This window comes from Scyliorhinus torazame, chromosome 9 (assembly GCF_047496885.1).
Source record: "Scyliorhinus torazame isolate Kashiwa2021f chromosome 9, sScyTor2.1, whole genome shotgun sequence".
Taxonomy (NCBI): domain Eukaryota; kingdom Metazoa; phylum Chordata; class Chondrichthyes; order Carcharhiniformes; family Scyliorhinidae; genus Scyliorhinus; species Scyliorhinus torazame.
In genome coordinates, this window is record NC_092715.1 from 273,671,715 (window position 1) to 273,687,508 (window position 15,794).

Here is a 15,794-nt window from a genome sequence, read left to right on the forward strand (position 1 = left end):
AACCTATGGCCTTGGCTGTCACTGTTTCACATCAATCAGTGGGCCCTCAGTTTGACCATTCCGATGTAAACTAGACCCTAAGTGTAAAAGTTCACACAAAGCAATTGAATCTTTAAGTGAAATGTAACAAAAATCTGAAACCAACACATAAAATCCTGGAAATGAATAGTGGGTCAGCTGGTAACTGAAAGCAGGGGTGAAGATTTCTGCTGGGGCCTCTTCTATTTGAGCCTCATCAATTTTCATTTCAGTCGATTTGGAAATGTGCCATTTACGTATTGAATGAAATCTCAGGAAGAAAGAGTGCAGCGATAGGCTGGATACTGCATTTCAGCCTTCGTTCAATCCTGCCCAACCACCAGGAGGAAACCTGTTTTCTGTTGCTGGAGAGGCCCCAGAGGAAATGGCCTTGAGAATTTAGTTGGGTTCCCCGAAACACGCAGCAAATGGCTCTGCCTAATTTGGTTCTAATTTGGCAATTGCTCTCAGACCAATGATGCCGAACTTGGTATATAAAAGATAGCAATGTCCAGAAGGTAATTGAAAATACCGTGTTTATTTTATAATGCTCACGTTAACGTAGCTTGGTGCTTTTAGACCCCTCAGCAGACGGAACTGTACCTCCGATCTTTGCACTGCCCAATGGCACAGCAGTTCCTGGACACCATGCACCTCTTCCTGTGGAAATTATGGCTTTCAGTCGAGGCGGGTGGAGTGTGTGCATCTGCAGGCTAACCAACAAGTGAGAGACCAATTCTGCTCCTGGAAGGAGAGGCCAGTGAACTGGCAGAGGTGTAACATCACCCCCTGCGAAAAATGTGAGTTCCAGCTTGACAGCAAGTTGAAATTTAAGAAAAAAACATATTTATTTCCGATTTCTAGAACCCACAGTTTTTTATTTTTAACCAGATGTGTATGTCATTGACAAATTATAAACCTGCAATGACTTAGGCCGGGCCTTTGAGATTGGCCAATTAGCATACGAGTTCCCTGATTAGTGGCCCAATCAGGGAACCCCTTTCTGTGTATATAACCGGGAGTGTCAGATCTTCTGCACTCCTGGTGTAGACAGCAGACTGAATGGTCATTCAACTGTTGCATTTGTAAATAAAAGGAATTCTGGTGATGGGACTTCTGCCTCCGTGGACTTGAAATGAAAATGAAATGGGCGGAGAGATGGCAGATGGAGTTTAATCTGGACAAATGTGAAGTAATGCATTTTGGAAGGTCTAGGGCGAAATTCTCCCCCAACGGCGGGATGCCCGCCGACTGGCGCCAAAGCCGGCGCAAATCAGACGGGCATCGCGCCGGCAAAAAGGTGCGGAAGTCTCCGCATCTTTGGCGGCCTAGCCCCAACATTGAGGGGCTAGGCCGACGCCGGAGGGATTTCCGCCCCGCCAGCTGGCGGAAATGGCGTTTGTTGCCCCGCCAGCTGGCGCGGAAATGCGGCGCATGCGCGGGAGCGTCAGCGGCCACTGTCAGTTTCCCCGCGCATGCGCGGGAGCGTCAGCGGCCGCCGAAAGTTTCCCGCGCATGCGCAGTGGGGAGAGTCTCTTCCGCCTCCGCCATGGTGGAGGCCGTAGCGGAGGCGGAAGGGAAAGAGTGCCCCCACGGCACAGGCCCGCCCGCGGATCGGTGGGCCCCGATCGCGGGCCAGGCCACCGTGGGGGCACCCCCCGGGGTCAGATCGCCCCGCGCCCCCCCCCAGGACCCCGGAGCCCGCCCACGCTGCCTGGTCCCGCCGGTAAATACCAGGTTTGATTTACGTCGGCGGGACAGGCAATTCCTGGGCGGGACTTCGGCCCATCCGGGCCGGAGAATCCAGCGGGGGATCCCGCCAACCGGCGCGGCTGGATTCCCGCCCCCGCCCAATCTCCGGGAGCGGAGACTTCGGCGGGGGCGGGGGCGGGGGCGGGATTCACGGCGGCCAACGGCCATTCTCCGACCCGGCGGGGGGTCGGAGAATGACGCCCCTGATGCAGGTAGGGAATATACAGTGAATGGTAGAACCCTCAAGAGTATTGAAAGTCAGAGAGATCTAGGAGTACAGGTCCACAGGTCACTGAAAGGGGCAACACAGGTGGAGAAGGTAGTCAAGAAGGCATACGGCATGCTTGCCTTCATTGGCTGGGGCATTGAGTATAAGAATTGGCAAGTCCTGTTGCAGCTGTATAGAACCTTAGTTAGGCCACACTTGGAGTATAGTGTTCAATTCTGGTCACCACACTACCAGAAAGATGTGGAGGCTTTAGAGAGGGTGCAGAAGAGATTTACCAGGATGTTGCCTGGTATGGAGGGCATTAGATATGAGCAGCGGTTGAATAAACTCGGTTTGTTCTCACTGGAACGAAGGAGGTTGAGGGGCGACCTGATAGAGGTATACAAAATTATGAGGGGCATAGACAGAGTGGATAGTCGGAGGCTTTTCCCCAGGGTAGAGGGGTCAATTACTAGGGGGCATAGGTTTAAGGTGCGAGGGACAACGTTTAGAGGAGTTGTACGAGGCAAGTTTTTTTCCACAGAGGGTAGTGGGTGCCTGGAACTCGCTGCCGGAGGAGGTGGTGGAAGCAGGAACGATAGTGATGTTTAAGGGGCATCTTGACAAATACATGAATAGGATGGGAATAGAGGGATACGGACACAGGAAGTGTAGTAGATTTTAGTTTAGACGGGCAGCATGGTCGGCACGGGCTTGGAGGGCCGAAGGGCCTGTTCCTGTGCTGTACTTTTCTTTGTTCTTTGAAATGAAAATCGCTTATTGTCACAAGTAGGCTTCAAATAAAGTTACTGTGTAAAGCCCCTAGTTGCCACATTCTGGCGCCTGTTTGGAGAGGCCGGTATGGGAATTGAACCCACACTGGTGACCTTAGTCTGTTTTACAAGCCAGCTATTTAGCCCACTGTGCTAAACCAGCCCCTTGTTACAAACTTGTTACAAAACTGGAAACTGTTGCTTCTACATTCAGTGAATTGGTAAAATCTGAATTCACAGCAGTGACTTGCGAGAGAACACAGTCCCTAACAGCAGTCTTGCTGTCTTATGGAGATGCTCTCGATGTAATTTAGAAGTTTTGTCATTTACCTGGTCTGCCAAACAGCTGGCTTTCCCCATCAATAACATCACCCCCTGATGGATGAGCTCTTAATGAGTTCCTTATTAGTCTGAATTGGCCTTCATCATGACTTGGGCAAGATGATGTGGCCATCTTCCCTCTGCCCTACTAAACATGACTGACAACATGAACAGCATCAGGAGACTGGAACACCGGCTGATACCAACTCTTTCAATCCACCTCGCACCAGTCCTGCCCAACAGGACCCAACAATCCAGCCCTGAGAGGTTTGAGATGTTTGGGGATCAGTTAGGACTCCGTACAACTGAGGCGATGAAGAGGATTACCTGGGATTCAGGAAGACATCATTAACTGTTACAGAGAGGAAACATTTTAAAATCATAGGGGTGTAAGTGTTCACTGGTACATTTCATCTGTGGAAGTTAGCAACAGGCTGAAGTCCAAACGCAAGTGTTATAACCTGGCTGTCAGCAACACGCTTTGGACAAGGAGATGGCCTCACCTGAATATCATCTTTCCCAATGAAGGGGGAGGGGGTTCAAAACCCTTAACCAGAGGGGCCCTGGGACAGCCCAACTGTGGGCTGGATGCGGAGACCCTCTGGGAAGTAGAGTATGTAGTTAAGCAAGTCTTAAACCTTATTGTTTGAATCCAACATCGCTTCCTCATGGTCACTATCCTGGATCCTGCAGTAAGAGAGTCCAAAATGCTGAAGTTTAATGTGTGCTGCTGTTTCCAAAGACAGTGTATGTCCTGCAGCATACTGAATCTGAGGGGAAAGCTCTATAGAATGCTTTTAACTGTCCAATTAACCCGCCCACTCTAGCCATTTTGGGGACCTAGCTCATGTCTCTTTCTATCCTATTTTTCAGTGAAAGGATTTTAATTCTGCCTTGTCACTTGGATGATATGGGGGCTTAAGATTTGATCTTGCTTTTCTGTGCACTTGTTTCTGTGCATCAATGTCTCCAGGACTGCCGACAATAATGTCAATCTGCAGCTCGCAGTGACAGGGAATTATCACCTTTATCCCCATTAAGCAGCGAACTGGACTGGCCGAATACACTTCAGTGAAACCACACATGAATATTAGTGATCCACACAGCGTTTAAAATAATCACCCTGGTATTTGGTCACCTTTGCTAAGTTTCCCATTGACTGGGCTCTTTCTGTGAATTATAACAGATTCAGATTTGTGGTAAGGTACAGAATGTATTGTTGTGTATAATGTTTGTTTTTAATTCCCCACAGCGGAATGCAGAGACACAACCAGATACTGTGAAATGGTGAAGCGACTAAAACTGTGCGTCCTGCCTCAATACAAGCTGCGGTGCTGTAAATCCTGCAGGGACGTCTGAAGATGAGAATTCAATCACTTATCCACTCTCAATGAAGCAATGGGGAAAAACTGTTTGAAATTGTTTTCAAATTTCACCAGAGCTCCCTGATATTGAAAGAGAGACAAAGATTTCCATGGCTGCTTGAAGAGAAAATTTGAATAGGAAAGAATCTGTCGGTGAATATTCCTGGAGTTGTAAAGCTATTACAATACATTTAGACACACTACGTTCCTTTATTAATTTTCTACTTTGGAGGACTGCTGCAGCCATTTTGACGAGTGCTGGCGTGATGCTGGCGTGATGCTGGCGTGATGCTGGCGTGATGCTGGCGTGATGCTGGCGTGATGCTGGCGTGATGCTGGACGAAGGTTTTTGTGATGGACTGGTTCTAGAACGACTTTGACTACCTTTATTCACCTGTTAAGCCCAAGGGAACTGTATAAATAAGTTTGATTTGGACTGTTTTTGTGGGAACTTCAGTTCAGACCTTTTATGGAATATTGCAAAGAATCCAATTTTATTGCAGACTCCCAGAAGACTCCTTGCTGTATCCTTGAAGAGGAAATGGAAACAAATAGACTTAAGCATGACACGTAGAGTTCAAATGTACCACTTAATTTGAAAGGAAATGCAGTATTACTGAGAGGAAGGGTTAGGAGAATAACCTGCTATTTACTTTATTCAACATCTGTCATAGATCTAAGCCAACTGGTCAAGTGAACATGATCTATCAACAATCTTGGATGAGGATACTAATCCCGTCTGATTGATATCAGAATCACTGGCAATATTTCTGAAAATAAAGCCCTGAATTCAGTAGGAGAGTCTCCCACTGAAATTAGGTCAGCAAATTGAAAATTCAGGAGCAATTTAAAAGAATAGGAAACAAAAGTCGGTAACAAAAATGGGGCGAACAGGTGATGCAAGAAGCAGCACCATTTATCCACATAATTTTTCTTGAAGAAATTGGTTCAGATGTGGGGAATGTCGCAAATGTTCAGACAATGAACACCACCCTATCGCATCACTCCTCATTATTCATTACAGGTTTATTGTGAAGTCCTTTTCAACTGCAATTATCCAAGGGTCCTCTCTCCCATTGGGAAAATATCCCTGCCAACATTTGGGATGACCCTCTCCCACTTGCTATTCTATATTTTGTTTGGGTATTGTGCCAGGTTCTGAATAGCTAACCTGTTATAGTTGATGAATTTCTGATATCAATTTCAATTCATTTATGTAAAGCTATATTTGCTCTGAGACTATTTCCCTTCTCAGTATATTATGGTCTGGGTACCAACCTCTCCTGAACCCTTCCTCCAACCAACAAACTGACCATTACTAAACCCAACTGTCCTGCGATCAACCATTCTCTAACCTCCCCACTCCGGAGGGCAGATTGGTTACTCATCCTGAACCATCTCATTGCCATTAGGCAGCTAAGAGGTGTCTGTTCAGAGTCCTTGACTGACTTGGTCTCTCTCTGTGCTGTACAACCTGAGCATCAGAGGAACAATGTGCTGCATCATCAAGCATGTGTTTTAGATAAATCCTCTATCCTTTGATCTACTCTGAGAAATAAGAGAGGCCAATTACTCATAAAGATTTCAGCCGCAGGATGGTGATCATTAAAAATACATTTATATTGTTCCAGGACTTTGGTTCAGCAGAGACGTAAGGGGTCTCATCATTGATCTCAAAGAAAGGTTTGCTGAAAAGTCCAGTGACCTCTGTTACCTGTCTCACGGTACAATTGATGGTAACATTTGTTTAATGGCAGTTCCCCACATGGAGATCCAGTTCAAGTCAATCAGGGCAGGAAAAAGAATCATTTAAATAAATTGTACACAGAGAAAAGTCAAGATTGGGACATAATTGTGGGGTAAAGGTAGAAGCTTAAATATCATGCAACCTGTTTAAAAAAATATATATATATATTTTAAAACTAGTTTAAACAAAAGTGAGAATTAATCATGATATAGACATTTAACAACGTTTCACAGACCTTGTTGTCCAGCAATATTTATTACTCATCAGCATTAAAAATCAAATTCATGGAATCATAGAATCCCGACAGAGCAGAATGAGGACATTCGGCCCATTGAGTCTGTACAGATCCTCAGACAGTGGCATAACCCCACCTAACCTGCACATCATTGGATACCAGGGGAAATTTTTCATGGCCAATCCACCGAACCTGCACACCTCTGGAATGTGGGGGAAACCGGAGCATCCGGAGGAAACCCACGGAGAAAGTGCAAACTCCAGATATATTGTCACCCAAGGACTGGATTGAACCCGGGTCCCTGGCACTGAGACAGTAATGTTAACCCGGGTCACTGGCACTGTGAGACAGCAATGCTAACCCGGGTCCCTGGCACTGTGAGACAGCAGTGTTAACCCGGGTCCCTGGCACTGTGAGACAGCAGTGTTAACCCGGGTCCCTGGCACTGAGACAGCAGTGTTAACCCGGTCCTGGCACTGAGACAGCAGTGTTAACCCAGATCCCTGGCACTGTGAGACAGCAGTGTTAACCCGGGTCCCTGGCACTGTGAGACAGCAGTGTTAACCCGGGTCCCTGGCATTGTGAGACAGCAGTGTTAACCCGGGTCCCTGGCACTGTGAGGCAGCAGTGTTAACCCGGGTCCCTGGCACTGTGAGGCAGCAGTGTTAACCTGGGTCCCTGGCACTGAGACAGCAGTGTTAACCCGGGTCCCTGGCACTGTGAGACAGCAGTGTTAACCCGGGTTCCTGGCACTGTGAGACAGCAGTGTTAACCCGGGTTCCTGGCACTGTGAGACAGCAGTGTTAACCCGGGTTCCTGGCACTGTGAGACAGCAGTGTTAACTCGGGTACCTGGCACTGTGAGACAGCAGTGCAAACCCGGTCCCTGGCACTGAGACAGCAGTGTTAACCCGGGTCCCTGGCACTGTGAGACAGCAGTGTTAACCCGGGTCCCTGGCACTGAGGCAGCAGTGTTAACCCGGGTCCCTGGCACTGAGACAGCAGTGCTAACCCGGGTCCCTGGCACTGTGAGACAGCAGTGCAAACCCGGTCCCTGGCACTGAGACAGCAGTGTTAACCCGGGTCCCTGGCACTGTGAGACAGCAGTGTTAACCCGGGTCCCTGGCACTGTGAGACAGCAGTGTTAACCCGGGTCCCTGGCACTGTGAGGCAGCAGTGTTAACCCGGGTCCCTGGCACTGTGAGACAGCAGTGCTAACCCGGGTTCCTGGCACTGTGAGAGTGTTAACCCAGGTCCCTGGCACTGTGAGACAGCAGTGTTAACCCGGGTCCCTGGCACTGTGAGACAGCAGTGTTAACCCAGGTCCCTGGCACTGTGAGGCAGCAGTGTTAACCCGGGTCACTGGCACTGTGAGACAGCAGTGTTAACCCGGGTCCCTGGCACTGTGAGACAGCAGTGTTAACCCGGGTTCCTGGCACTGTGAGACAGCAGTGTTAACCCGGGTTCCTGGCACTGTGAGACAGCAGTGTTAACTCGGGTACCTGGCACTGTGAGACAGCAGTGCAAACCCGGTCCCTGGCACTGAGACAGCAGTGTTAACCCGGGTCCCTGGCACTGTGAGACAGCAGTGTTAACCCGGGTCCCTGGCACTGAGGCAGCAGTGTTAACCCGGGTCCCTGGCACTGAGACAGCAGTGCTAACCCGGGTCCCTGGCACTGTGAGACAGCAGTGCAAACCCGGTCCCTGGCACTGAGACAGCAGTGTTAACCCGGGTCCCTGGCACTGTGAGACAGCAGTGTTAACCCGGGTCCCTGGCACTGTGAGACGGCAGTGTTAACCCGGGTCCCTGGCACTGTGAGGCAGCAGTGTTAACCCGGGTCCCTGGCACTGTGAGACAGCAGTGCTAACCCGGGTTCCTGGCACTGTGAGAGTGTTAACCCAGGTCCCTGGCACTGTGAGACAGCAGTGTTAACCCGGGTTCCTGGCACTGTGAGACAGCAGTGTTAACCCAGGTCCCTGGCACTGTGAGGCAGCAGTGTTAACCCGGGTCACTGGCACTGTGAGACAGCAGTGTTAACCCGGGTCCCTGGCACTGTGAGACAGCAGTGTTAACCCGGGTTCCTGGCACTGTGAGACAGCAGTGTTAACCCGGGTTCCTGGCACTGTGAGACAGCAGTGTTAACCCAGGTCCCTGGCACTGTGAGGCAGCAGTGTTAACCCGGGTCCCTGGCACTGTGAGACAGCAGTGTTAACCCGGGTCCCTGGCACTGTGAGACAGCAGTGTTAACCCGGGTTCCTGGCACTGTGAGGCAGCAGTGTTAACCCGTGTCCCTGGCACTGTGAGACAGCAGTGTTAACCCTGGTCCCTGGCACTGTGAGACAGCAGTGTTAACCCGGGTCCCTGGCACTGTGAGGCAGCAGTGTTAACCCGGGTCCCTGGCACTGTGAGGCAGCAGTGTTAACCCGGGTCCCTGGCACTGTGAGACAGCAGTGTTAACCCGGGTCCCTGGCTCTGTGAGACAGCAGTGTTAACCCAGGTCCCTGGCACTGTGAGGCAGCAGTGTTAACCCGGGTCCCTGGCACTGTGAGACAGCAGTGTTAACCCAGGTCCCTGTTGCTGTGAGACAGCAGTGTTAACCCGGGTCCCTGGCACTGTGAGGCAGCAGTGTTAACCCGTGTCCCTGGTGCCGTGTTGGGTGTTCTGCTGCACAAATGATCCAACACGGCTGTAGATGGTACAACTCTGTTTTATTGTCTAATCAACGGTAACAACTAACTACTGGCTTGGGTACGTGCTTCACCAGCTAACCTGTGGACCCAGCCCTAGCACTATCTTAGTGAGGCACTCAGCGCATGGTGTACGTCTGAGTGGCACGCTGTGAGCTCTGTGCTCTGAGCTATCTCCTGGTAGAATGAGCGGGAACTGTGGTGTTCCCTGTTTTATAGTGCGTGTGCTCTCACTGGTGATTGGCTGCGATGTTGTGTGTCTGTTGGTTGGTCCAACTACCTGTCCATCAGTGTGTGTGTGATTGCACCATGATATGCTGATCATGACAACCCACCTTTCACAAAGGATATGTGCCTACATGATAATAAATAGAAATGTGTACTGAGTGCATCTGAGTTGTGTGTAACATCGAGCTGGCAGGACCCTGTGGCCGGGATGACGTTTCCATTGTAGTTAACCAGCTGACAGCGGGATGGCAGAATTGGTGGTTTAACCTTCAAGGTCTGGAAGGCTGACCATGCGAGGAGATTGGCGGAGGCTCCAGTGCCCAGGCGAAATGTGATCAGGGATCGGTTGACCGTTAGGGTGGCACACCACTCAGTGCCCGGATCAATGCTGTGCACTGGCAGCGGCTGGTGGTTCCGACTTGGGGACATCCGGTTCTTGTGGACAACCGCAACACGGAAGGGCTCCCTGTCTTCGGTATCGCTGGTCTGCATACTATCTGGATATGACTCAGTGAAAGTGGGCTGAATGGCCCGCAAGTCCCTGCGAGGCTGGCGGAATTGTTGCGAGTTGGCAGGTTGAGCTGCTCGACAGCAGGCAGCGTAGTGGCCCATCCTGCCACATCGTAGGCATTGTCGTGCTTTGGCCGGACATTGCCGCTTTAAGTGGGCGGAGCCACAGTTGCCGCACGTCGTAGCGTCATGGCGTTCGTTGCGCCACCGCGCATGCGTGGTGCGGTCCTGCATAGAGTGCGCCTGCGCATCCCGTCGCTCTGCGTCAGCGTCCCCTCTTTTGGCGCGTACATGCGCGGGAGGCCTCGGAAAGCACGCGAAATGGCCGCCCTCGTCCGGGCCGGGGGGTACTCAATCGACTGGACCCACTCCGCCTCGTGGGGCCCGTGCAGTGCCGTTTCGGCCGCCTGGATTTGGGAGTACCGGCTGGTCGCGTTCTCATGGAGGACGCAGGTCTCGATGGCAGTCGCTAGGGTGAGTCGCTTTATTTTAAGGAGCTGCTGGTGGAGGGTGTCCGAGATGACCCCAAAAACTATCTGATCCCGTATCATGGAGTCGGAGGAGGCCCCATAGCCACAGGACTGCGCGAGGATTCGGAGGTGTGTTAAGTAAGATTGGAAAGGCTCATCCTTACCCTGCAGGCGCTGCTGGAATAGGTAGCTCTCGAAGCTCTCATTGACTTCCACGCTGAAGTGTTCATCGAACTTCAGAAGCACCGTCTTATATTTTGTTTTGTCCTCGCCTTCCGCGAATGCCAGGGAGTTATAGATGTGGATGGCGTGTTGCCCCGCCGTGGAGAGGAGGAGGGCGATCTTCCTGGTGTCCGATGCATTCTCCCTGTCTGTGGCTTCTAGGAAGAGCTGGAAGTGCTGTTTAAACAGCTTCCAGTTGACGCCGAGATTACCAGCGATTCGGAGCGGCTGCGGCGGGCTGATGTTTTCCATGGAGCAGGATGGCGGATTTCTGAAAGGGTGCAGGAAGGTCTCACAGTCGCTGGTTAGCGTCCACTACTGGTATCATGTCGTGTTGGGTGTTCTGATGCACTAATGATCCAACACGGCTGTAGATGGTACAACTCTGTTTTATTGTCTAAACAACGGTAACAACTAACTACTGGCTTGGGTACGTACTTCACCAGCTAACCTGTGGACCCAGCCCTATCACTATCTTAGTGAGGCACTCAGCACACGGTGTATGTCTGAGTGGCGCGCTGTGAGCTCTGTGCTCTGAGCTATCTCCTGGTAGAATGAGCGGGAACTGTGGTGTTCCCTGTTTTATAGTGCGTGTGCTCTCACTGGTGATTGGCTGCGATGTTGTGTGTGTGTTGGTTGGTCCAACTGCCTGTCCATCAGTTTGTGTGTGATTGCACCATGATATGCTGATCTGGATATCATGACACCTGGCACTGTGAGACAGCAGTGTTAACTCGTGTCCCTGGCGTTGTGAGGCAGCAGTGTTAACCCGGGGTCCTGGCACTGTGAGACAGCAGTGTTAACCCGTGCCCCTGCCGCTTTGAGGCAGCAGTGTTAACCCGGGTCCCTGGCACTGTGAGACAGCAGTGTTAACCCAGGTCCCTGGCGCTGTGAGACAGCAGTGTTAACCCGGGTCCCTGGCGCTGTGAGACAGCAGTGTTAACCCGGGTCTCTGGTGCTGTGAGACAGCAGTGTTAACCCGGGTCCCTGGCACTATGAGACAGCAGTGTTAACCCGGGACCCTGGCGCTGTGAGACAGCAGTGTTAACCCGGGTCCCTGGCACTGTGAGACAGCAGAGTTTACCCGGGTCCCTGGCACTGTGAGACAGCAGTGTTAACCCAGGTCCCTGGCACTGTGAGAGAGCAGTGTTAACCCGGGTCCCTGGCACTGTGAGAGAGCAGTGTTAACCCGGGTCCCTGGCACTGTGAGACAGCAGAGTTTACCCGGGTCCCTGGCACTGTGAGACAGCAGTGTTAACCCGGGTCCCTGGAGTTGTGCGACAGCAGTGTTAACCCGGGTCCCTGGCACTGTGAAGCAGCAGTGTTAACCCGGGTCACTGGCACTGTGAGACAGCAGCGTTAACCCGGGTCCCTGGCGCTGTGAGACAGCAGTGTTAACCCGGGTCCCTGGCACTGTGAGACAGCAGTGTTACCCTGGGTCCCTGGCTCTGTGAGACAGCAGTGTTAACCCGGGTCCCTGGCGCTGTGACATTTTGTATTAAATTAGTTTACAGAATGTGGGCATTGCTGGCTAGACCAGCATTTATTGCCCATCCCTAGTTGCCCTTCAGAAGGTGGTGATGAGCTGCCTTCTTGAACTGCTGAGCTGTAGGTACACCCACAGTGCTGTTAGGGAAGGAGTTCCAGGATTTTGCCCCAGCGACAGTGAAGTAACGGCGATATATTTCCCAGTCAGGGTGGTGAGGGACTTGGAGAGGAACCTCCAGGTGGTGGGGTTCCCAGGTATCTGCTGCTCTTGTCCTTCTAAATGGCAGTGGTCGTAGGTTTGGAAGGTGTTGTCCAAGGAACCTTGGTGAGTTACTGCAGTGCATCTTGTAGATGGTATACACGGCTGCCACTATGGTGAAGGGTTTGAATGTTTGTGGAAGGGGTGCCAATCAAGCGGTTGCTTTGTCCTGGATGGTGTTGAGCTTCTTGAGTGTTGTTGGAGCTGCACTCATCCAGGCAAGTGGAGAGTATTCCCTCACACTCCTGACTTGTGCCTTGTGGATGGTGGACAGGCTTGGGGGGGGGGGGGGGGGGGGGGTCAGGAGGTGAGTTACTTGCTGTAGGGTTCCTAGTCTTTGACCTGCCCTAGTAGCCACAGTATTAATGTGGCTAGTCCAGTTAAGTTTCTGATCAATGGTCACCCCCAGGATGTTGAATGTTAGGGTATCTATATCCTTGTCCCCGCTTTAGGCCTCCCGACCCACAAACCATTTCCCAGCACAGATTGACCAGTGGACCTCTGGCCATTGTATTTCTCACTCAGCGAGGAAATGCTTTGCTTTCACTCTCCACCTTTGTACAGAATAAAAATTCACTATAAGTGATTAACAAGAGTTCGAAGCCGGGCGACACGGTGGCGCAGTGGTTAGCACTGCTGCCTCATGGCGCCGAGGACCTGGGTTCGATCCCGGCCCCGGGCCACTGTCCGTGTGGAGTTTGCACATTCTCCCCGTGTCTGTGTGGGTCTCACCCTCACAATCCAAAGATGTGCAAGGTGGGTGGATTGGCCGCGCTAAACTGCCCCTTAATTGGAAAAAAGGAATTGGGTACTTTAAATTTATATTTAAAAAAAGTGTTCTAAGCCACGTCTGACAATGTATCCACACAGTGAATGATACCACCTGCAGCATCATAGGGGCTGGTTTAGCACAGGGCTAAATCGCTGGCTTTGAAAGCAGACCAAGGCAGGCCAGCAGCACGGTTCAGTTCCTGTATCAGCCTCCCCGAACAGGCGCCGGAATGTGGCGACTAGGGGCTTTTCACAGTAACTTCACTTGAAGCCTACTTGTGACAATAAGCGATATTAATTTTCGTACTGCATTAGCGCAAGTCTCACGTTGACCTGTCCTCATGGGCCACATACACAACCCTGGAAATATAGATTAATGGATAATCCATGCATATGATCGGGTGGTTCAGAAACATGTCAAACAACACGGATGAATAATGGCATCAAAGTCTATATGACACAGCTGCTGTTCGGTTCTATAATGTATGTATTTCTAAAAATGTAAAAATGTTATTTACTTACCCAAATAGATGGAATTGTGATGCTGTTTAACAGTTATTGTGAGATAGGATACATATCGTTTTCTAGTCACAGGAGGCATCTTGATGTGATCAAGTGTAGGTTAATAATTATTATCCGGTTAAAAATGCTGACCAGGCCATTTGCTGCCCCGTAATTTAAAATTTTAAAAACAATTATTACTCTAACTTTAGACAGAATGGAAGAGCAATTCTCCTTTTCAGAAAAATGGGTCTGAAATCTGAGCAAGTTAGACCTCTAAAGTTATGTATAATTTAAGATAAGATCTTTGTAAAATAAGCTCTGTATCTATTTATTAGAAAGTTGTGTTGAACAGTGCAATATATATCTCTTAACTGTACATTATCATGTCCAGAAAGTAGCATTTTGGCAGACTTTTATTTTCTTATTACCAAACCTTTGTTCTTTTTTTTTGGAAATGAAGTTTTTTTTTTCATTTGAACAGCACTTCCATTGAATACTCTCTCACTTTTTCTTGTATGCTGCAAGGAGGCTTTATCCCCAACCATTGGGATGTGTGAAATAACTGGCACATTCTCAATATGGTGGCACTGGGGTCTTAACATCAGGATGTTTTTTCCAATCCTCCTTCTCCATAAATATTATCCCGGTTTCATTCCTTCCAATGGCTGATTTGCCAGACTAGTTGCTGTGTACATAATCTAATCCTAGGCAATCATTTACAAATCAGTAAACATTCTATGTTAAGTAGCATTCCCTGATATTATGGGAAGAATTTGCTCATTTCAGTTTTTGAGGTTAATTGGAGCATTTGGTCATGTTTTACTACATGGTAATAGTAAAGGAAACATAAATGAGATAATCAGTTCACTATTGTTTATGTTTCTTATTCACATGTATGTACCGGGTGTAGTTAGTTATAGACTCCAAGATCATTTGATTATTTCTCTCCTAGAACTCATTCTGAATGTACATTTAGTTTTATCGTGTGACAAGGACCCGGTGACACATCTTCTAATTGCAATGTTGCTGGATAAAGTCTGATGTTATTTACCAGAAGACAATTCATGTAATTTCTTTTGAACCAACTCAACTCAAGTACAAATGTTTATTTAATTCCAATGTTTCATTTTTTTCTCTGATTTACACAAGACCAGTGATTAAACACCAGTGTGATGCTCAGCCAGTATTCTTCCCGTTACTTGATTCTTCAGACAACAAAGTTTCAATGCACCCATAGCCACAAAAACTCATTGCAACACCCAAAATGGGCGGGTCAATGGCTAAAATTGTAAAAATTTCAAATCTGACCCCACCTGCCTAATTCCCGGTTTAACTGAGGCGGGACAAGGGTCAGGCAGCAATTACCCTCCCGGGAGAAGTTCAAGTATTTTAACCAGTGGAACAGAACCCTGGGATAAAGCTACACTCCAGTAGAAACTGAGCAATGCAGCATCTGGAGCCTGTTACCCTGTTGGGGTATCAGCTGCACTGGGGCCGATGATACTGAATTCTGGATCAGTCATCACTACGTATTTGGAGGGGAAAGAGGAAGAAAATGAAATTAGACAGGGAAACACAATTTAAATGCTCTCTCACTTGCAGACAGTGGTCTTGCATTGCTGTATATCCTGTGAGAAGTGGAAAGGAAGCAATAGGGGTAGAAAGACAGAGTGTAAAAAAACTCCTTGTTACAAATTTATTGTTTCTCCACATGTTCATTTGTGACCAAATGGAGGAAGAAAAATATTTAGTTACTGGCAAATAATTCTTTGGTCCGGTCGCCAATAAGTTCAATCTTGTCAATCAATTATGTATTTGTAAATAGAACATTGGAATTTAAAGAACAGTTTTAACGTGATAAAGTGTCCAAAGAAATTTACAGGGGAAAGAGCTCATTACGTTGCTTCAATCCAACCCGGTGGTGTCCTAAGGTACGTGGCATTGTCCTGTGATAAGTTTATCTCTGCCTTCTGTTATACATAACTGTGCAAGTGGGTTTTTAATGACCAGTTACAGACTATTGAAACAGTTGGTAAACTCTTTCCATCATTTATTAATTATGTAAATGGGTGGTGTTTAAATAAAATTGCAACCAGATCAGGAGATGAGGCTGAAAGTCACAAAGGAAAAAAGTCGATACTTTGCAATCATTATATTCAATTGTGACATTTTTAATTAAAAAGGTATTTTGGATTGGAGTCAAGGGACAAAAGCATTTGTCCAGTTTCCTGAAATGT

The 15,794-nt window shown here is 49.0% G+C and overlaps 1 protein-coding gene across 1 annotated transcript in view; it reads left to right on the plus strand.

Moving 5' to 3' along the window:
• Positions 1-8,602, plus strand: part of LOC140429922 (ADAMTS-like protein 1) — a 489,170-nt gene extending 480,568 nt beyond the window's left edge. The window contains exons 28-29 of the mRNA XM_072517517.1: positions 598-818; positions 4,325-8,602. Coding sequence (XP_072373618.1) covers positions 598-818; positions 4,325-4,431 — 328 coding nt within the window. The 3' untranslated portion in view covers positions 4,432-8,602. The remainder of the gene's footprint in view (positions 1-597; positions 819-4,324) is intronic.
• The last annotated feature ends 7,192 nt before the right edge of the window (positions 8,603-15,794 follow it).